Source organism: Coffea arabica, chromosome 9e (assembly GCF_036785885.1).
Source record: "Coffea arabica cultivar ET-39 chromosome 9e, Coffea Arabica ET-39 HiFi, whole genome shotgun sequence".
NCBI classification, from domain to species: Eukaryota; Viridiplantae; Streptophyta; class Magnoliopsida; order Gentianales; family Rubiaceae; genus Coffea; species Coffea arabica.
The window spans coordinates 35,825,208-35,847,647 of NC_092327.1; the positions used below are offsets into that span (position 1 = coordinate 35,825,208).

Genomic DNA, 22,440 nt, shown 5'->3' on the forward strand with positions numbered 1-22,440 from the left:
CCATAGGCAACATTCGCACAATAACCTAATATTTTTTACTCTTTTTGTTTAATTTCTTACCAATTAAATGCACACCGGCTTAATATGATTAATCCGTCACCATAATTTATTTTCTCATAAATTACAGAAAGTAAAAGGAAAAATCGTAAATTCCTTATTATTTTCTCAAACCACAAAAATAGAAAAGACGAATACCATTCTTCATCCAAATACCCCGACTTTTAAAGAGAAATACAAGTCTGCCCCTCCCCTCATGCAATCCACATTGCCCAATTAACCACAGTTAATTGCAATTAACCACGCGTTACCTTTGACGTCTCTATATAAACTCCCGCCAGTTTTCTTCTTCTTCTTCATTCCATTTCAGCATCTTTCCGTTTTACTACAAACGCATTTCAAATTTTTCTTTCGTTCCTTCTCTCCAAGTTTTCCAACTCTCTCTCTCTAACAGATTCTGGAACGAGAAACAAAAATGGTGAGCTAAGATAATCTCTTCGAGATTTTTAGCATTCCTTCAAACTTCGTCGCTTTTTCTCAGCTCCGATCGCGTGCGGCATGAATTTCCAGAAATTTTAACCATGAATTCCTCTTTGTTTTCAGGTTGTTGTGCAGAAAGTGAAGGAATCGGAGATTACCGAGCAGGACTCGCTTCTCCTGGTGATTTAATCCATTGATTTTTTTTAAAAATGTTTTACGTTGTTAAAAGTTTGAGTACTAGTAGCTTTTTCTTCTATCTTCAACGTTCGGTATGCATGTTGCTCGAGTTGATGATGCTGTTATTTCGCCTTTTGTCTTGATTAATTTGATCAGATGATGCAACGGAGCTGTTTCCGTCATTTTAGTTGCCATATTTTCTGATCTTCTTTTTGCTACTTAGTGTAGAATTTTGATCACTGGAGGTTCTATCTTTGGATGATGAATGAAAAATTACACAAATCATGGCCTAATGTAGTTTCCAGATATTGACTTTTGAAGCAGTTTGCGTCCTTGAGTATTTCTCATAAGAATTTAACTGTATTGGAGTTTTAACTGGAGATATTGCGCTTTTAAATGATGAATTCTGCCTGATGTTTGCTTGTTCATCTCATGTGTTTTGATCAAGTTCATCAAATTGCTCTTAGAGATGAGAGAGTAGAGGAGTATTACGCAAATTGTACACACAATTAGCATTGAATTTAGTTATAGTTGTTTAATTACTCGGTTATCCAATGGAGAGATCTGATTCGTCCCCTGTTTTGGTTAATTATGTGCTATAATCTCTGTTAATCATAATATAAGTCTAATTTACCAAGTTCTCCCTGGTAAAACCTCCTGCAAAACTGAGAATGGTGATTTTCTGTTTGTTTTACTTGGAGCAAATCTCGATTGTGTTTTAGATTGTTTTCTTTGGTTAAGGTTTCTAATATCTGAATACTCTTATCTGTTGAGGACACCACGAACCGCTCCATCTTATTTTATCTGTGACAATCAACAGACGAGGAATCTGCTGCGAATTGCAATATTCAACATTAGTTACATCAGGGGCCTTTTCCCTGAGAAATATTTCACTGACAAATCTGTTCCAGCCTTGGGTAAACTTTCTATGACACTTGTGCTAAATGTGCTTACTGAGTTTCAGGATTGATTCTATTACTCTCTGCCTTATTATCAGATATGAAAATTAAGAAACTAATGCCAATGGATGCGGAGTCACGCAGACTCATTGACTGGATGGAAAAAGGCCTGTCTATCTCCTTATCTGCTGGAATTATAGCTCAGAATCTTATTCTCTCTATTTTATTTCACGCATGTTTCTTTTCATTTGTAGGTGTTTATGATGCATTACAGAAGAAGTACCTGAAAACGCTTCTCTTTTGTGTGTGTGAAGCTGTTGAAGGGCCAATGATTGAAGAATATGCATGTAAGATGCTACAATTTAAATTTGCTCTGCAGGAATTTGTGGTCGTGGAGATAATGTTGACAACACCGTATCATCTTTTACATGTGATATTTTGTACAACAACACTAAATCATGAATTCAGACAAAGACAGTTGCATTTTAGTTTTTTTCTTGAGGAACTACCTTTGTGCTTCTACAGCTTAGGTTCATACCACTTTAAAATTTGCTTAGTGATGAACATAATACATAAAGCAGGACATAGATACTGCTCTCTGTTTTAGGAAATTTGTTTTTTTAACATTCCACTGTTGCTTTGGTCATATATTAACACATTTGTTCCCACAGTTTCTTTCAGTTATCCAAATTCTGATTCTCAAGAAGTTTCAATGAACATTAATCGTTCTGGAACCAAGAAGGGAGGGACCTTCAAATGCAATTCCACAAAAGAAGTTACTCCCAATGAGATGAGGTAGTTCAAGCAAGATAAGTGGATCTAGATTCTGGTTGTTGTTATGTTGAAAATGTTACTTTATTTCAAGAGTGGCTTGGAGTTTTATGCAAGCCATTGTTTTCAGGAGTTCTGCATGTAAGATGGTCAGAACATTGGTTCAACTGATGAGAACTCTGGACCAGATGCCAGAAGAGGTACTTTACTGTTATTTTTAAACTTAAATTGAAATTACTTCTGTTACTCATACTTGAGGTCATTTTCTGTTTCCATGATTCTAAACTTAACATATTTTCTTTCAGCGTATTATCCTGATGAAGCTCTTGTATGAGGACATCACGGTATGTGATTTATCAAGTTATAATTTACCAGTTATTTCCACCACTCATTGTATTATTGAGTTTCTAAAGAACTTTAATAACTATTATTTGAGTTTCAGGTAGTTAAATTGTATACACACATAGATTGTCTATCCATTTTCTTCTTTGGAGTACATGACACAAATTGAAATATTCAAGGATTCCATAATTTACTGTCATACTCTTTGAGGTATTCTAATCTTCTATATCGGAAATATTTAGGTAATTAGTATATGAGGGGGATAGTTTAGTCTTCTGTTAGGACTCGAGTAGTTATGGCCATGCATATGGCAGCTATCTCATGGATTAATCCACCTCCATAAAGTTGCATTTATGGATTCTTTAAAGTTGTGCATTTGCTTGGCTTCCTTATATTGTCCACATAAAGTAAGAGAAAAACTCTTGATCTTGCAGCCTGCTGATTATGAGCCTCCTTTCTTCCGAGGCTGCACAGAAGAGGAAGCTCAAAATCCCTGGAGTAAAATTCCTCTCAAGATGGAGGTTGGAAATGTCAACAGCAAGCATTTGGTACTAACTCTGAAGGTAAATGATGTAGCTGCTGGAAATTATACTATTTAGGTCAAGGGCAGCATCTAATCCACATTGATTGTGTTGGGAACTTGTGTAGGTTAAGAGTGTGCTTGATCCTTGTGAGGATGAACATGATGAAAACCAGGATGAAGTGAGCTTGGGAGCTGCTGATTCTTCTCAGACTGACGGAGATAGTGATTCTGATAGTGATGTAATGTCTCAATAGCACGTTCTGTTTAAACTTTCCCTCTTGCATACATAATTCAAGATGTTTCAACATACTAAAACTTTTTAACTGGAATTCATTTCAGGCCAGTATGTCAGATGAAGATCAATACATAGTTGCGCCAGTCGGTAAATGGACATTATTGTGTTGTGCTTTGCAAATTCTTGAAGATTCACCTTTTATGTAATTCAGCAAATAATTATTCTTTGGCAGAAAAGCAGCAGGGTCCTGAAAATGGCACCACTGTTGATGAAGGTATACATCTACTTGCTTAAAAAATAATACTGGACTTCAGGATCACAATCTGATCCATGGCAAGCTATTTGTTCAGATGATACTCAGGATCCGGCAGAGGATGAACAACAATTAGAGCGGGTAAAGGACTGGATCAACACCTACCACCTTGAAACCATTGAAATTACCAACATTCTCGCAAACTTTCCAGATATCTCAGTGGTAAGCAGTAGTTTATATGGCGAAATTATGTTAAAGAAAATTGATCTCTTTGAAAATCTTCTAATAAGCTTAATTAAGCACCTTCATAGTAAAGGAGTATGGTTCATGCTATCATTGTAAATTTCTATTGCAGGTTTTGATTGAAGGTAACTCAGAGACCTGTTTTGTGCTAAAGCTGATTACAAAACAAACTTACTGTTGCCACTGTTTCATCATTTCGTCCTGGTTTTACTCGTATCAGAAATCATGGATAAGCTCATTAAGGAAGGTGTACTATCAAAATCTGGTGAAGACAGTTATAATATCAACAAAAAGAAGGTTGCACTTTTTCATTTGTTGATTAGCATTTTTTACTCATATTTGTTGTCGTGTCTTAATTCTTTTCCCTTTTTGGCAATGTATCAATTGCAGAAATTTGACTATGAGTTTGATGTTGTGAAAGAAGAACCCAATGTTCAAATGTTACCAATTGGAAAGTACAGTACAGATGAAGGTCTTATGTACATGAAGGTGAGGTATTTTGAAATTTCTTGTCCACGTTTGGCAAAGTTTAATATCATTTAGCAGTTAATCTTTTGGACCATCAGAATTTCCTCTGTAAAGCATGTCAACCTCATTTAAGGATACGTTGCAGCATACTACTGAGCTCATGAGTATGCAATATGAGCTGCCATTGGTTTTATGTAACCAGAAAAGGAAATAGAAAGAACTGCTGAAGAGTGTGCTATGTTGTCTGCTTTATGCTTAAATTTTTGAGTTGGGTCTATTGATTCTTTATTACCTGATTGCCATGGAAATGCAACTACTGTGGTTTTTGTTTCAAGAACAGATTTTTCCAATTCGACTACTGCACATCCTCTGGAACCTATGGGCAGAGCTACTTTGTTTTTCATTACGAGTCTGGTTGATTGACTAAATAAGAATTTTGAGGTAAAACCTGGAAAATAAGAATCTAAATAAAGGGTAGGATAACTTGGAGTTCATCAAAATTCTGTTACCCCTGCATCATATTTGACGAAGACTGTAGTTATGAAGTAAAGTTGCTGTCCAGGTCGCTATTTCTTTCCTATATTCCTGCATAGCTTGTCATATGGTTATCTCTTTTTTTCAGGCTTTGTATCATGCTCTCCCAATGAACTACATCACTGCTGCAAAGCTTCAGAGTAAACTCGATGGAGAAGCCAACCTGACTACTGTGCGAAAGTTAATAAATAAAATGACCCAAGATGGCTTTGTTGAGGCTAATAGCAACCGCAAATTAGGTACATTCAGTTCAAACACGTCGTTCGTCTTTATGTTTGGAAGCAGCTGTATCATTTACATTTTCATTTTTCGTCTTAGGGAGGCGAGTCATACACTCAGATCTGACAGAGAAAAAGTTGTTGGAAGTCAAGAAAACCCTGGACTTGGATGCCGCCATGGTGATAGTCGTCGTTTTTTACACTTTTACTTAGAAGGCTTATATAATAGTGCACGTCTTTAATTATTCCTAATCAACTTTTTTATGGCCAGGATGTGGATGTTAATGAATCTACTAAAAAGCCCAACCGTCTAGAGATTGAGGCAAATGGTACTTGATCATACCTCCTCTGTACTTTTGGATGAGAGAGATGACTCTTGCATACAGTAATGGAAATTAATGATGTTGTTGGTGGCTAATTAGGAAATAGTCACAAGGATTTGTCCACCTGTGGTGGCCTTCACTCTATTGGATCAGATCTTACACGTACTAGAGGCCGATCTGATGGATATGAGAATGGCTCCATTAGGAGCGAGCACACTGTCTCAAAGAGAAAGGAGCATGGAAATACACCCATGAGTAGAGCTGAGGTTTTTTCAGTCATGAAATGACAAAAACCATCTATTGAAAGCAACACAATTCTATCTGTTTGTTGATATATTTCAGTGGTTTGATTTTAATGTATTGGCGTTTGACAGCCCGTGGCTTCTGGGGAGAGTTTTGCTGCTGGGGCTGAGAATGGCAGAGATAAATCAAACGCAAATCTCCAAGATGAAGTTGACACTGTTTTATGTAGCAGGTCCACACAAGGCAAGCGTTACAGGAAAGCAAGCACGGTATGCTCTAAATTTGCCATAAACTGGTTAGATATTTGTCATCCTGATATAATTCTCTCCTGAGATGTACCATTTTCTTTCACAGGTCAGAGAGCCAATCCTTCAGTACATAAAGCGCCAGAAATCTCAAGCTCAGTAGAAGCTCTTGCTGCATTATAACGGTTGTTTTTCGGGTTTACTCTGTTTCTTCAGACATTATATTATACAAGCTTTCAAAAGGCAGTATGTCCAATCCTGGGTCATGTCTCTTTCCTAGAGATTTAGAAACTTCTTTAAGTTCTTTCCTGTTTTATCTACAGTAGTTAGTTGAATGAGTGGATTGACTGTTTGTCATACATGCCAAATGTTCTATTAACTTCTTCAAATTGCAAATTAAATAGTACCAGTGGTATTAAAATTCTTATTCCCACCTCCTCCTTGTGTCTTGGGTTTTTATTTATTTATTTATTTATTTTCCATTTTCTGTCCTCTACCGGGTTATGTATGGATTTTTACCTTAGCGTTTCAAGAATCATGTTTGATCTAGTCACATTCGACATCAAATTTTCATCATAATTCTCTTTCAACATACTTACTGTTATTGGATTTAAACTAGCCATTTCTTATTGGCAAATTTTTCAGATGCACAGTTAGATTCACTAGTTTGATTTGAAGTGGCTTTTGCTAAGGATAAGCTTGAAATACATCATGTAGAATTAATATCCTACTAAAAATTAGAAACACAAAGTACAACTTTGAAGCATCATCATTGTCTGCTACGAGTAAGCAATTTATTGCTAGCAAAACTCAATCAGAAATTTTATTGAAGTAGACAGACTTTGGGTTATGTCTTTATGATATGTGATTGTCCACGCTTAACTACTAGCAAAATCTCGACATTGAAAATTGAGTAAATGTTTGTTCATTGTCCCAAGAGTTACACCCTTTTTTGTCCCCTCCTCAGAATAATTTGACACGAAGAAATATTTGACATATCCGTATATTTGTACACCAACTTCTATTTAGCTACCCAGATGCAACTCTACTGCATTTTGGATGAGACTATTTTGGACTGTTCGTAGACAAATTTCTTCTGTTAACACTACCAATTTCAAATTACCAACCCCAGTTCAACTCAACCATTTGCTTCAACTCTGCAGCAATTCTAGAGCGCTAAACCAAGGAAAACAGGCCCATCAGCAAATCATCATTAATGGGCTTCAACAGAATTATTTCATGTCTACCAAATTGGTTCAAATGTATGCAGATTGCAACCAGATAGAGATCGCCCTCCTGTTGTTTGACAAATTGTCTGAACCAAACGTGTTCGCTTGGACTGCTATCATTTCGTTCTACTCGCGAAATGGGATTTTTAACGAGTGCATATTCACTTACAAAGAAATGAAATTCAAGGGTGTGTTGCCTGATAATTACGTGTTTCCGAAGGCTTTGAAAGCGTGCGCTGTGAGTTTGCATTTAGAAGTTGGCATTCAGCTTCATAAAGATGTAATTGTGTGTGGAGTGGAAAGTAATGTCCGGGTTTGCAATGCTTTGATTGATATGTATTCAAAATGTGGGGAGGTTGGTTCTGGAAGGTTGGTTTTTGATCTTATGGTGGGGAGAGATTTGTTGTCATGGAATGCAATGATTTCAGGGTACGTATATAATGAATTTGCTGAGCTGGCTGTGGAAATGCTGGGGTCTATGAGATTGGATGGGATGGAGCCTGATATTGTAGCTTGGAATTCTGTAATGGATGCTTATTGTCGAATGGGGCAATGTGACGACGCATTGAAAATATTTAGGCAGATTGAGGAACCTACTGTAATATCATGGACAATTTTGATATCTGGTTATTCTAGAATAGGAAAACATGTAGAAGCTCTGGATCTTTTTAGGACTATGGTTCGCCGAGGAAAAGTTTGTCCAGATGTAGACTGCCTTTCCAGTGTCCTTGCTGCCTGTCGACAATCTGGGGTGTTAAGATTTGGACAAGAGATTCATGCTTCTGGGATTAAAGTTCAACCAGGGAATGCATTTTACAAGTCAGCTGGGCCTGCCTTGGTTGCCCTATACGCCAAGTGTGGGAGAACTCAAGACGTAGAGCATGTATTTGGCTTGATGGATACATCTGATGTTGTTACTTGGAACGCCATGATTCTTGGCTTTGCCGAATTAGGAAGGGTGGATTCGGCTGTGAAGTGCTTCACAGACATGCAAAACATGGGAATTAAGAATGACCACACAACAGTTTCCACTCTTTTGCCAGTGTGTGACCTGAAACTCGGGAAACAAATCCATGCCTACATTATAAAAGACAATTTTACTCAATCAGGTCCGGTTTGTAACGCACTCATTCACATGTATGCCAAATGTGGAGATGTTGATATTGCCTATTCGGTATTTTCTCAAATGGAATCGAGGGATTTGGTATCATGGAATACAATGATTCGAGCCTTTGGAATGAATGGCTGCGGCCAAGCAGCTGTTAAACTCCTTGAAGAGATGTGTAGTTCTGGTGTTAGCCCCAACTCTTTGACATTCGCTTCTGTGCTGTCAGCTTGCAGTCATTCTGGTCTTGTAAACGAGGGTCTCAAGATTTTCAACAGGATGAGCACTGATTTTGGCTTCAAACCTCAGACAGGACACTTTACATGTCTTGTTGATTTACTAGCACGGTCTGGTCAGCTTGATGATGCTGTTGACTTCATCAGAAAATTGCCTCACGGGCCTGATAAACATATCTGGGGTTCTATACTTGCTGCCTCTCTAGAACAGCAAAGCATAAGAATTGGAGTCCTGGCTTCAGAGCATCTGGTCAATCTGGAGCCAGAAAATGCTGGACACTACGTGACATTGTCAAATTTATATGCTAAAGCTGGAAGACCAGATGATGCTGTGAGAGTACGGAGGTTAATGGAAAGCAGAGGATTGGTCAAGCAATTTGGATATAGCAGTGTCAGTAGTGGAAGCTGAATTAGTGGCACCATTCAATTCTCAAAGGGTTTGTTCAAGGCATCTGTGACTCGAAAGGTTATCAGTCAATAGTGCCTCAAGAAATGCGACCGAGGATTTGAAGCCAAGGAAATGCCATCTTTGTAACTTTCATCTAGGAATGTAAATTCAATATTTTCTTGAGCGCGGATGTGCTAAAATGTAGTGATTAGTATGTTTCCAAACGTGGTCAAATTAGATGATTGAACAAGTATAAACTAGACTAATCTCGGATTAAAGGTTAGCTGTATGATGACCAAGCCACAAAGCTGGGGTACATACCAAGCCCCCATAATATTATAGAATTAAAGCAAAGTACAGAAACCTGTTTTGGTTCAACAAAGTTGAACCATACTGGAAACAACGATCACACTAATCAAAATCCTTTTCTCTTTCACCATTTCATCTTGTTCTAGCTTGATGATGGAAGCTTTCCTTCCATGAAGGATGAGAATACAGCAAGTGCACGAGCAGGCTGATAGCGAGGAACCAAAAGTCCAGCTCCTCGTACGGTCACAAATGTTAGTTCTGATATTCCACCACATATCCTCCAACCTGATCATTCCTGATTTAGATCATGTCTATTCAACACTAAGTGTTGGACAGAAATAAAAATGACTTGAAAAAAGTATAATGCATCTGAGATTCAGCTCTTCATTACCTCGCCTTGGGTGTACCAAGGATGAAAAGTGGTTTTCCTTTTCACAGATACCCCTAACTTGTTTATCGCATACCTAGTTGCCGTCAGTCACAGGTATTAAAGTCATTTGTATCTCCACTTCAATTCAAAATTGTTCCATTTTCTTAGTTTACACATGAAATGGAAAGGTAGAATCTCGTTAATGCTAGCTTTTACACAACCACAAGGTCATCACTTAGTTACCTATAAATCCACAAGTTGATGCCACTTGCCATTAGCTCCTTGATTGTAGGTAAAACTGAGACCGAGACGACTCGGCCGAGTTGTCACCAGAACAGGGCTTTCTTTCTGTTTCAATACCGAGACGAGATTACTCCGAGATAATGGATCGCCAAGAACTCGGCCAAGACGTCTCCGAGAAGGATAAAAATGGCCGAGTCGCCTCGAGTTAACTCAAATTTTTATTATTTTTACTATTTTTTTATTATCAAAAATTTGCATCTCGTCGAGATCGCGACCGATATGTAGAAACCAATGTGGAACGGTCTGTGTCACGACCGTGACCGCGACCGCGCCTTTGAACCATGGTCTGGACTATCTGTCCCATTAATGGAGTTGCTATATATGAAAATCCAAGTAACAGAACTATGTTGGTAATTCAAAGTAAAGTGTACAGACACACACATATATTGGAATAATGATTTTAAATAATGTAATGGTATGATTCCATACGTACCTGCACAAACTCGAAGGTCCGGATGTTCCTGTTGTAGTCGCATGAAGTGATTTTTGCACGTCAGGATTGTTTAGGTAGGATAATGCATAATCATCTGCCCATGGATCTGCTCCAGATATCTATTTCAATCATGGAACAAAGGTGATTTGATATTTCATTCAGATGAGAATAGAGAGGTGATAATGTCATAAATGAAGAATCACATTCTACGGAAGGAGTATTTGAAGCAGAAGATCACAAGGGAGAATATATGTCATAATAATTGATATTGCCAAGTGCCTTTCCCTCTTGTTCAAGGTAGTTTACACAAGCATCTGATAAGGAACCATCTGTAGCAATGCAATTTGTAACTAAACCTTGATACATTTCATCAGGAATTAGGCTGTGTGACCACAAAAAATCATGTTGCCCCTTCCATTCCGTTTCTGTATCCAGAACTGCATTTCCAATCTGAAAATAACAAGAAATATCACCATTAGATGCAGAACATATAGATTGTAGATGTTCAAACAACAAACGTTCATGGAACCAATAAAGGAAAAAGAAGAGATTAAAACATACTGCAATTCCTTTCAGGTTGATCACTGCTTGGTTAGTTATTTTGTTGTTATGGAGGAGAAGTTGAGGTACGTGATGGCCAGCAAAAGAGGTTTGCTAGAAGTGTTTTCGGATTCGACAAAATAGTAAAAGAGAGCTCGACCAACCTTAGGATCAACAGTGGCGTACCCAGAATACTGATCAAAATTCACTCGTTTTGGTTGCCCTGGCAATGCCATGATTTTGCTGGCCTCCTTCAACCCGTCTTGAGGTCCAATGTAAACTGGGCAATACTCGTTTGCGGAATCCTCATCATCAATATAATTGTTTGATCTCTTTAAGCTCTGCGAATTGACAAATTTTTGTAGAGTCTCGAATCCTTTTCCATCATACATTGTACAACAGAAACTATACAGGCTTATCAGGGGACTTGTCTGCCTTTCGTCCTTGACAGGTTGAGCATAAGCTATAAAGTGATTGTTAGGAAATAGATGTTTACTCTACAGTACTATATGATAATTGTTTCCAGATAAATTCACCTTGCCATTTCATAACTGGAAATTTTGTAGGGGAAAATAAAATTCTGTCTTCAATGTGTGTTTATGACTCGATTCGGCATCTAGGTAAACATGCAGGTACAATAACATATTAGCGTACTAGTTTCTCTGCAAAATATTACTATTAATTCGTTGAGGTGGTAAATTATCATTCAAAGTCCATATTCTGCAACTTGGTTTTGTTGGAAAGCTGTTTTAAGTTTTGAAATTTGACTCAAAATTGGATGGCCAAATTCCAATTTCTTGCTCTTTTTCCATTCTGCCTCTCGCGTTTTCAAGAACTTCGAACTTTCCTTCCTTGATGATAGCATTAAGAATCTGGGTTTTTTGAACTTCCTACTTCAAAACCATTATATTGTTCATTTACCACATGTCATCAAACAAGAAGAGCTTGAATGTATGGTGCTTTCATCCTTCCCATGCCTGCAACGTAAAGATGTGATATCTTTTTCCATGCTTGTTTCCCTCGGATTTAAAACTGTACAACTTTGTGAAACTCTTGGAGCCTAGACCGATTACTGCCACTATTGCGGAGTTCATAATTCAATTTAACACTTAAATTTAATGAGATCTTAATATATTCAGATGCGTTTGATAACCAAAATTAGAACATCTGAATTCATTAAGTGGTACTGAATTTTCTAGACAAAATTTGTTCGAAAAAATAAATAATAAGTTATTCATTTATCACTTAATGTGATATACATTCAAATGTATTAAATTTAATACTGACAATTTATTCAGTTCTTACAGCAACATCGAATTTCTTGGGTATAGATCATTATTCTTGATTCCTTTGTATCCTGTCCATTCTGCTTGTTTACCTTTAAGTACACAAATTGTCGGTCATTAAGTGTTGAAATACATAACTTAAGTGGCAGAGCACAAATTAATAATAGGTTTGGAGTGAATGTGTTAATTAACCCTTTTTCTTGTTATTTTTTAATACCATGTATGCTGTATATTAGAAATACTCGATGATGTGTCTGCAAATTTGGAAAAGAAATAAAATGAAAGAAAGAAGGAAGCTATTGATCAATCAATACAAGAATATTCCTAATATACAGCATAAAATGAAAGAAAGAAGGAAGCTATTGATCAATCAATATAAAGAGGGGCTAATAATTGCAAAAGAGCAAATTATCTGAATGGTTACTAAACTTTTGGAATCATTGAATTTTGGTCACTGAACTATCTAAAATTTAGATTCTGGGTTATTCTATCAGATTTAATCGTTAACTATGTCATTTTCTTTTGTCTTGTGAATTGTGCGAACACTTAGATCTGTCATGTTTAATGATTAAACCTAACGGAATGGTTCAAAATATAAACTTTAAATAGTTCAATGGTCAAAATCAAACTTTTAATAATTCAATAGTCAAAATTCAACGATACCAAAAGTTTGGTGGCGACCGAGATAATTTACTCATAAGAGAAAATGAGAGAATTAAAATTTTGATTCGCAATATTTGGAACACAAGCGATTTTAGTCCCTAGAGTTCAAACAAAACAAATATAATCCCAAATATTTTGCTTTTTATTCACATCTAGTCCAATTGATAAATTTTACAAATAATCTTCTATCTAAACAAAACTGTTACCTTTCAAATGCTATCATTTTTCCTTTCTTTGCTGTGGTTCCGATGATAAAAATTAACATTAAAAAAATGACAAAAAAAATAGAGAAAAAGGTAACATTAAACCTCATACCTCAACTCTTTTTTTTTTTTTTTTAAATTACAAATAGGAAGTCTCCGATCCAAAACCTAACTTGGTTGTGTGGTAACGAGTATAAAAAAGAAAATAGACGAAAAAGAGAAAAAAAAAGAAAAAAAAAAAAGAGAAAAGCAATTAGGAAGTAGTGACAGAAGTTACAGAACCCGGTAAACCCCGCCCCACCTATTTTCCCTTCGGGTTTCGTTTAGATTTTACCATCTCAAAACGAACCGTAGAGTCGGCGAGAGTGGGAGTTGGAGAGAGGGAGAATAAAAAGAAGAAATTCTGAATCCCTAATCCTAATTTCTCAATATACTGTCTTCATTTGGCGAGCTCAAATCTCTCTGGTCAGTCCTTCTTCGCTTTAATCATTTCCATTTGTTTCCTTTTATTTTTGTTTTTCGTTTTGAAGTTCTGTAATGAATAAACCCTATAAAAGTAGAAGTTTCCGCTTTTGGTTGGGGTTCTGTAAAATTCTGGTAAAGTTGGTGAATTTGACTTAGAAGTAGCAGGCTTTCAGTTTATAATTACCTCTTTACTCTATTTTTATGCTGAAATCTTTTTTTTTTTTTTTTGGGTTACTCGCTGGGGTTTGGGATTTTTTGTGTTTGGTTAGCGACGAGTTATTCTTGCTTGCTGATTTGGTGATTTTTGTTCTCTGAAGTCTGAATCTTAATGGGCTTTGTTCTTCGTCTGGACAGGTGAATTTCATCGTGATTATTTTTTTCTGAAGTTGGTTGCTCTGTTACAATAATATTTGTTCTCGTTTTCAGCATAGCCAGCTTTCTAACATGTTAAACTTCGTTTATTCATTTTGCTTTTGATTAGGATTTTGTAGTGATATGAGTTGATATGTAGACATATGGGGTGGAAATGTGTGTGAATGTTTGTCTTGAGGGACTTGAAAAGTTTGTGGATGGTCTCAAATGGGCTGGAAAGTGTACTCTAGTTTGTGTTCTTCAGTGGGGGTGACACTCCTTCTCTTGTAATCGTGCTCATGTTTTAGGGAAAAAATGTCAATTTCCGAAAAGATTCCACCTTCTCCCTAGTTTTTCATTGTTAAATGGATTCCCTCCCCCCTTTTGATTTCAGCAAACAAAATAGTTAAAGAAAATCTCGTAGAGAGGCAACCCACTTGGATTTGGGATAGGACGAAGGACTTGAAAGACAACCATCTTGGATTTACTTCATTTAATTATAAAAAAACACCGTTAGAAAGCCCAAGTGCAATTGTATTTTAACTCGAGTTGGAACAAATGATGGAAAAACTTGTACTTATTTCCTAGTCTTTGAACCAGACCTACTAGATTGTTTGAGTTAACCAGACACCAAACTAATTTGTTTTAATATCAGAATTGAGTTTAAAAACATGCATCCAAGTACCTTCAATGATTTTAAAAACTTGTAAATCCAAGTACCTCAAGGTGTTTGGAGCGGTGGGAAAGAGAGGTAGAGAGTGTAAGTAGGTGCATATTAATATGGGTAGAATTTGTAAAATAAGAGGTGGTACTAAAATAGGCTTTGTATTGCCTTACTCATTAGTTCTTTGACCAACGTTGGATTTCTTGTGTCTAGTTCATTCTGTATCTTTGAATTCTTTAAACCCTGGTCATCCCACTTGTTTGCCATTAATGCACAAATTGTTAGTTGTAAAGTGCTAAATTGATATTATAAGTGAGAAAGTACAAATTAATAATAGTTTTGGAGTGAATGTTGTAATTAACCTTTTTATTGTTATTTCTGTATACCGTTTATGATGTATATTAGTGGTGTTTGTTGTGTATGCATATATAGATAAGAAATAAATTGAAGAGGGAAGCTTTTGATTAATCAATATGAAGTGGGGGCTAACATATTCTTATTTTCAAATGCTACTGTTTAACCTTTCTAGTGAAGGAAAAAGTAACGCTAAAAAATGACTAAAAAAAAGTTTAACTTGTAAACCTTCTCCTCCAACTTGATTAAGTAGTAAGAATTTTTGGGGACAGTTATTAAAAGAACACCGCTTGAAGGATATTGTTTGCATCCTGAAAAAGTTTTAGGGCAGGGTAGCGGACCCTGAAAAGGAAGTATAGGAAGTAGTAAAAGAACCTGGAATACCCCAACCCACCCATTTCTTTTTCCTTCGGGTTTTGTTGAGTTTTTATGTCAATTAATGTAGAGTCAGCAAGAGTGAAAGTCTGAGAGAGCGAGAATAAAAAAAAAAAATGAAATTCAAAATCCCTAACCCTAGTTCCCCTATCGACAATTCTGAATCTGCAGCTTGTAGTGACCTCTTTACTCTCTCTTTATGCTGAGAAAGTTTCTTATTATTCCTTGGTGGTTGGGGGATATTTTCTGTTTCGTTAGTTATGAGTTCTCCTTGCTTATTTTAGTTGGTGTTGTTTTTGCTGAAATCTGAATCTTGATGCTCTAATGAATTTCATTGTGATTAGTTTATTCTGAAGTTGGTTGTTCTGTTACTGTAATTTATTTATTTTCATTTTAAGCAGAGGTGGCTTTCTAACATGTTTGATTCGTTAGTTTATTTTGCTTGTACTTGGGATTATGCAGTGATTCCACTTGATGTATGTGAACGTATGTGATGAAATATGTTTGTGAATGTTTGTCTTGAGTGAATTGAAAATTTTGTGGATGGTCTGAAGTAGGCATGAACTCATACCTAGTTTATGATCTTCAAGGGGGTAATACCCGTCTCTTGTAGTTGTGCTCATTTTTGAGGTCTTCATCGTGATAAAGCTTCATGAAGTCATGAGTTATCAGAGCATGATATGCTAGGAAGTAAAAATAGTGTGCTGCATGTGTTTTTTGTTGGTTTGTTTTTAACTTTTTTGTGAACTTTTTGCAGACCATCTGGAAATGTTGGGCAATTTGCCGATATTGCCTTTACCTGCACCCCCTTCTGATGGTAATCTTGGGCCTTTACCACTAGCTCAGATAACTGAAGAAGACGAGAAACAGAATGGAAGTCAAGAGGATCTGAGCAAAGCTGACAAATCCAACTCAGCTCCTATTTCGGTTGCGACTCATACGAGAACTATTGGTATTATTTATCCTCCTCCAGATATCAGAAATATTGTTGACAAGACATCTCAGTTTGTGGCCAAGAATGGTCCTGAGTTTGAAAAGAGGATTATCGCTAGCAATGCTGGGAATCCAAAATTTAACTTTTTGAATGCCTCTGATCCATACCATGCATACTATCAGCATCGTTTATCTGAAGCTCGTGCACAAAATCAGGTTTCTGCTCTGCAGCCATTGCAACTGGCAGATTCAGCTGCTCCTGAGTCTGCAGCTGCTGCCCCGGCTGCTGATGGCAAGGATGCGATTGCAAAGCCTGATCCGTCAGTGCAGTTTAGGCCTGTTCGTAAAATTCTTGAACCCCCTGAAGCAGAGCAGTACACTGTTCGTCTCCCTGAAGGGATTACAGGGGAGGAGTTGGACATAATTAAGCTTACTGCCCAGTTTGTCGCAAGGAATGGGAAATCATTTTTGACTGGATTGACCAGTAGGGAGATTAACAATCCTCAATTTCTTTTTCTAAAACCAACCCATAGCATGTTTATGTTTTTTACATCTCTTGCGGATGCTTATTCGAAAGTATTGATGCCTCCAAAAGCGTTAACGGATAAGTTGAGGAGGAGTGTAACTGACATGACTACGGTGCTTGAAAGATGCCTTCATCGCTTGGAGTGGGAACAGTCGCAGGAGCAGGCTAGGCAGAAAGCTGAAGATGAGATAGAACAGGAGCGATTACATATGGCCATGATTGATTGGCATGACTTTGTTGTAGTAGAGACCATAGACTTTGCAGATGATGAGGATGAAGATTTGCCCCCTCCTATGACCCTGGAGGAGGTTATACGAAGAAGCAAGATGACAGGAGTGGAAGAAGAGGAGATCATTGAGCCTGGGAAGGAAGTAGAAATGGAAATGGATGAAGAGGAGGTGCAGCTTGTTGAGGAGGGCATGAGGGCAGCTAGTCTTGAAGAGAACGGGGACCTGAAGAATAATGAAGCTAAGGTTACAATAGATGAAGCAGAACCACCTATGAGGATAGTAAAGAATTGGAAGAGACCTGAGGAGAGGTTACCTGCTGAAAGAGATCCAACTAAATTTGTTGTGTCTCCAATAACTGGTGAGCTGATTCCTGACAATGAGATGTCTGAACATATCAGGATCTCTTTAATTGATCCAAAGTACAAGGAGCAGAAGGAGAGGATGTTTGCAAAAATTAGGGATACAACTCTTGCTCCTGATGATGAGATCACAAAAAATATTGTTGGACTTGCTCGAACCCGTCCTGATATTTTTGGTACTACTGAGGAGGAAGTCTCTAATGCTGTTAAGGCAGAGATCGAGAAGAAAAAAGATGATCAACCAAAGCAAGTCATTTGGGATGGGCATACAGGAAGTATTGGTCGTACGGCAAGTCAGGCCATGTCTCAGAATGCTGGTGGAGAAGATCTAAATGAAGCAGGCAACAGTGACATGAGAAATCTTCCAGGTCCTGCAGCTCCTCCTCCTCCCAGACCTGGCATGCCATCAATTAGACCTCTTCCTCCACCTCCTGGACTTGCCTTGAATATCCCTAGGCCTCCTAATACTGTTCAGTATTCAACCCCAACTGGTCCCGGTGTTTTGGCTCCACCTCCTCCTAGGCCTCCAGTCGTCGGTGTTCTGCCTAGACCTGCACCTCATCCGATGTCAATGATGCCGGGCCAGCAACCTCTGATGGTAAATCGACCCCAAATGCATCCGTCCATGTCCATGAATTCCCCCAACATGCCTGTGCCACCGCCACCTGGGTCTCAATTTACACATTTGTCTGCTCCCCGGCCTTTTGTTCCCCTTTCCATGTCTCAGCCTGGCCTGCCTATGGTCCCACCACCATCCATGCCTCAGGGAATGCCACCACCTCCACCTGAGGAAGCTCCTCCACCACTTCCTGAAGAACCAGAACCAAAAAGACAGAAACTTGATGATGCTCTGCTTGTTCCCGAGGATCAATTTTTAGCTCAACATTCGGTATGATGCACTTTTGCATTCATTTATATTTGTGATTTTTTTAAAAAAAAAAATTTCCTTTTGTGAAAAAAGAGAAGGTTTTACGTCATTGGGTTGTAATTAAGCTTGCATTTGTGTGCACTGCAGGGACCTGCTCGTATCAACGTGTCTGTGCCCAATCATGATGAAGGCAATATGAAAGGGCAGGTGCTGGAGATTCTTGTGCAGTCGCTGTCTGAAACTGTCAGCAGCTTGAAAGAGAAAATAGCTGGTGAGATTCAACTTCCGGCTAACAAACAGAAACTGAGTGGAAGGCCTGGTTTTCTCAAGGACAATTTGTCGCTCGCATATTATAACGTTGCACCCGGAGAAACACTTCAACTCTCTCTCAGAGAGCGTGGAGGAAGAAAGAGATGAGAAGCTTAACATTGGCCAAAGCCTTGAAACGCTTTATTTTCCTCTTTGGATCTGTTACTTCTCCTAAGAAGTATTGTCTCACCAAAATTATTTTTTGTGATGTTTTAGAGCTTCCTTTGAAATTGCTTATTGAGTGATAAGGAGAGTAAATTGTCTTTTCTTAGTTCGGAATATCTGTATATACATTTCCTATAAACTCTAGATTAAAAAATCAAGCTAATTAATGGCATCCTAAACTCTAGCTATCTAAACCCCAGACAAGTAGCCTTATATTATGTATGTATGTATATTTTATACGAGAATGTTCTTCCCCGTTCCTTGCCCCATTTAAAATGGGGGAAGAAAAATGTGGCAAGTGTTTGTAATGCCTAACTATTTTTTTTTTTTTTTATCGAAGTTATGGGATTGTATTGATTGGACAAAAGTATACATAGGCGAGCACATGCTCGATGCTTTATACTGTGCATTTAGCACAGTAAATTGGATTAACCCACTCTACATCATGAGAATCGTTCAGAGCTTGAGCACTAAATAAACTGCTAAGATAATTCCTATTAATTTTTTCTAGACAATAGGAGTATTTGTAAAACATAGCACTCAATTCACGGATGTCATTTAACCACCAAGCCCTTGGGGTGGGAGGCAAGGGTTCAAACCTTGCCTCCCACCAATATGCCATTCTTGTGGCTTGCTTCAAATCCAGACGGGTGCGTCGTGCACCCGTTTGGTCCGGTGGTGGTTCTGTCCCCATCGGTCCCCATAGGCTCAGTTGAGCCTCCCCGTAGATAGAGTAGGAGTAAGAGTAGGGTTGACAATTGACAAAAAAAAAAATAAATAAAATAAAAAATAAAAATTCACGGATGTCATTTGTCAGGGTAGCTGGCCATATATAGACTGTTTTACCCCCTTGAATTTGCTGCAGCAGGTCTTTATTTGGAACTCCAATGCATACAAGCCTCCATCCTTGCTCTTCATACCTTCAGCACAATGTTGAAATTGACTCTCACTTGCTCTCTCTCATCTTCCATCCCATCACATCCTGCTACAGTGCGCCCTACTATCGGTTTGCCATTCCTAACTACTATAGGAATATTTGGCTGTAAATTCTTGACTTTGGAGTTCCCTGATTCCGCCGCTCCAAGGATTAGACTTTAAAGTTTGGTAGCACAATTTGCTGCGGTGTAATTTCGTGGGCCGTCCCAACCATAAATAAGCTGGTGCTGGATCTATACATAGGATTATGGTAGGACACGGTAGAATGTCTAGGACAGTTTGGTGGCCTGGTTACTTACTATTGACGCATCAGGGGGGACGATCGCTGTAGTTGTACCTGCGATGAATGTTTTTGTTCCCTTGTATTGGACCAATACGGGGGAATCTTTTCCCTTGTGGTGTTTCTCCTCCTCTAGTAGGAGCCAATGTCTTACTTTCTTGTAATCCTACCACGACATTTTGTCACTCCGGGAACCAAAGCAAATGTCGATGGGGTTCATCAATCTCACCCTAAGTAGCCCAACCGGCGTCAACATCTCTAATCTCGACATGAATGCTCAGCTTTGCCTCAAAGGGGATTCCTTAGAGCACCCATTTCACCCATTGCTATAACAATTGGATCCATCTATGCTTTTGCTTATCCATTCGCTGCCGCCATAGCTGCTAGTTTTAGGTGGTAATGTTGAAGCAAACGCTGTAGCTGGCCATTTCTCCTCGAGTCCTGACAACTTCCGGTCCTTTCTTGCTAAGTATCCCCACTGTGATTTGGGATCTATATATATATTTTTAACTATTATTAGCTGTAAATTTTTTACTTTGGCACTTCCCTGTCCAAGCTCTTACTTCTTAGGGGATTTCAGTATGGCAGGACAGTTGCTGCGGTGGATTTTCATGGACGGTCCCAGCCATGTATAAGCTTGTCCCTGCTCTATATGTGGGATTGTGGTAGGGTAGTTTCCTAAGGTAGTTGTTCTTGCACGTTTGCCGGGGCAGTCCCTTATCTATAGGACCGAGAAGTTATTGCATGGGTGCAATAGCTCACTATCCATCATTTCTTATCAAATACTTAGTACAATTAAATTGTTCATAAATTAAAATATGATTGATATTAGTGTAGCACGGGATAATGTTACACTTCAAAGTCAGTATAGCTGTGCTTTGTCCGGTTGGACCGGTTCTACTAGTTGTTGTGCTTGCTACAATCTTTTTTTTGTACATATTATTATTGTACCAAATTTACATAAAATTAGTATTTAGTGCACACTCAATGCATATGCATCAAATCTTAAATATCATATATTTGTAAAATTGTTTTTAAGAAATTTGATTTTGTATTTTCCTAGTGAATATATAGATACGTCTATGTGAATGGATAGTAACTTATAGTAATTAGTTTTTACTTGTTTAATGAATAATGAAGTTGTTTAAAAATGGTGGAGGATCAGGAATGAATGATTGGAGAAGTTATTAGATAGAAAAAAGGTTGGATGGTTTTAATTCTAGTCACTGCACTTGATCAAGTCAGGCCTCTAGAATCATCACTTACAAGGATGATTAGAAAATTTTAAATAACATATGGTTGTTAATTTAGCAGTATCGGGGTTAATGTGCAATTGTTGGGGATAATAGTTCAAATTCAAAAATGGTTTTTTTTTTCCTTTTTTTTTTTAACCTAAGAGGTTAGGACCAGTTAGGCCTTACAATTAAGGGTATAATAAAAATATCAAAACATTCTCACCGGTGGGGGTGGATATGGGTAGTATATCTGAGAGATTCTAGATTTGAAATCTTCTACTTATATATACTTAAAAAAAAAAAAAAAAAAAACGCTGCCACTGGTTTATGTATTAAACATTAGTGGTGAACGATATTTTCTAGTATATAACTCTCCTCCTTTTCTCTAACTTCTCCTCCTTTCCCAAAAAAAAAAAAAGACAGCGCTTTCCTCAATGGCTTCTCATCGTGATCATTCTTTCTGTCATGTCTTTCTTTGCCTCGCTATCCTCTTTGCTTTCATGGCTTCTGCTACAGCCAACGTCAATATATAGTTGTGTCAGGGATGAGGGTTTCTGGTCGATTACACTGCACCAATACGGGGAATCATTTACCTGCTGGCCTTTCTCCTCCTCTAATTGGAGCCAAAGTCTCAGCCACTTGCAATCTTGGTACTACAAATTTTGTCGCTCCGGTAACTATAACAGATGTGAATGGCTTCTTCAGTGTCACCATAAAAGATGTCGACATCATCCTTAATTACACCACAAACACATCTCTTCCAACTTGCACAGTCAATGTCCCACTTCCAGTTCCACAATGCTCAGCTCTGCCACCTGCAGGAGTTCTTCTAGCACCTGTTGGTTTATTGAGTACCTCTGGAGAATTCCTTTCTCTCGACTCGGTTGCTCGTTACAGTTCAAATGAAGGACTTTTTGTTTATGTTGTGTCGGTATCAGTATTAGGTTATGTTGAAGTAAGAGCTGCGGCTGGCCCCTTTTCCTACAATTCTGTATAGTGCTTTATTGGGCATGTATATGCATGTGTGCAAGTTCCAATTCTCCTTGGAGTATTTTATGTATGTGTTGATAACATGCATGTCTTCTCTTGGTTGTACATGCATGTGTCTGTGTGTTAGGCTCTATCTAAGTTTATGGATAAGGAAATTGAATAAATTGAGGATGTAACAAGCTGTACGCTCTTATGTAGAGTAATAAAAATATATATTCTAAATGATAAAAGTCTTATCTTGCTTTGCAAATTCTTGAATCATATAATTTCATGTACAATTCAGATGTTTACCATATATAGGATCAGGAGGTTGTGATTTCTTGTTGCCCGGATGGTCAACTAAGGAGGGTAAGACTCGGTTTGATAACTTAATTCAGCATTTAA

At 37.9% G+C, this 22,440-nt stretch overlaps 3 protein-coding genes across 5 annotated transcripts; all 3 read left to right on the forward strand.

Moving 5' to 3' along the window:
* The first annotated feature begins 367 nt into the window (after nucleotides 1-367).
* LOC113710703 (meiosis-specific protein ASY1-like) lies at nucleotides 368-6,357 on the forward strand. The gene is made up of 22 exons (XM_072066587.1): nucleotides 368-475; nucleotides 601-657; nucleotides 1,475-1,571; nucleotides 1,652-1,720; nucleotides 1,808-1,900; nucleotides 2,225-2,348; nucleotides 2,455-2,524; nucleotides 2,630-2,668; nucleotides 3,101-3,229; nucleotides 3,315-3,428; nucleotides 3,529-3,571; nucleotides 3,657-3,698; nucleotides 3,775-3,899; nucleotides 4,033-4,045; nucleotides 4,141-4,217; nucleotides 4,311-4,409; nucleotides 5,011-5,161; nucleotides 5,241-5,320; nucleotides 5,412-5,469; nucleotides 5,563-5,729; nucleotides 5,838-5,975; nucleotides 6,061-6,357. The coding sequence occupies exons 1-22, from the start codon at nucleotides 473-475 to the stop codon at nucleotides 6,112-6,114; spliced, it is 1,842 nt and encodes a 613-aa protein (XP_071922688.1). The 5' UTR covers nucleotides 368-472; the 3' UTR covers nucleotides 6,115-6,357.
* Nucleotides 6,358-6,715: 358 nt separating this feature from the next.
* LOC113709734 (pentatricopeptide repeat-containing protein At2g03380, mitochondrial) lies at nucleotides 6,716-9,185 on the forward strand. Its single transcript, XM_027232584.2, has one exon. The coding sequence runs from the start codon at nucleotides 7,011-7,013 to the stop codon at nucleotides 8,928-8,930; it is 1,920 nt and encodes a 639-aa protein (XP_027088385.1). The 5' UTR covers nucleotides 6,716-7,010; the 3' UTR covers nucleotides 8,931-9,185.
* A 4,141-nt stretch (nucleotides 9,186-13,326) lies between these two features.
* Nucleotides 13,327-18,721, forward strand: LOC113710234 (probable splicing factor 3A subunit 1). 3 transcript variants are annotated; one of them, XM_072065456.1, is made up of 4 exons: nucleotides 13,340-13,481; nucleotides 13,751-13,835; nucleotides 15,983-18,162; nucleotides 18,289-18,721. In XM_072065456.1, exons 3-4 carry the CDS (start codon nucleotides 15,994-15,996, stop codon nucleotides 18,556-18,558), a joined length of 2,439 nt encoding a protein of 812 aa, XP_071921557.1. In that variant the 5' UTR covers nucleotides 13,340-13,481; nucleotides 13,751-13,835; nucleotides 15,983-15,993; the 3' UTR covers nucleotides 18,559-18,721. The 3 variants fall into 3 exon arrangements, with proteins under 3 accessions (XP_027088930.1, XP_071921557.1, XP_071921558.1); XM_072065457.1 differs by having other exon boundaries at nucleotides 13,344-13,481; nucleotides 13,799-13,835; XM_027233129.2 differs by lacking the exon at nucleotides 13,751-13,835 and having other exon boundaries at nucleotides 13,327-13,481.
* Nucleotides 18,722-22,440: the final 3,719 nt, after the last annotated feature.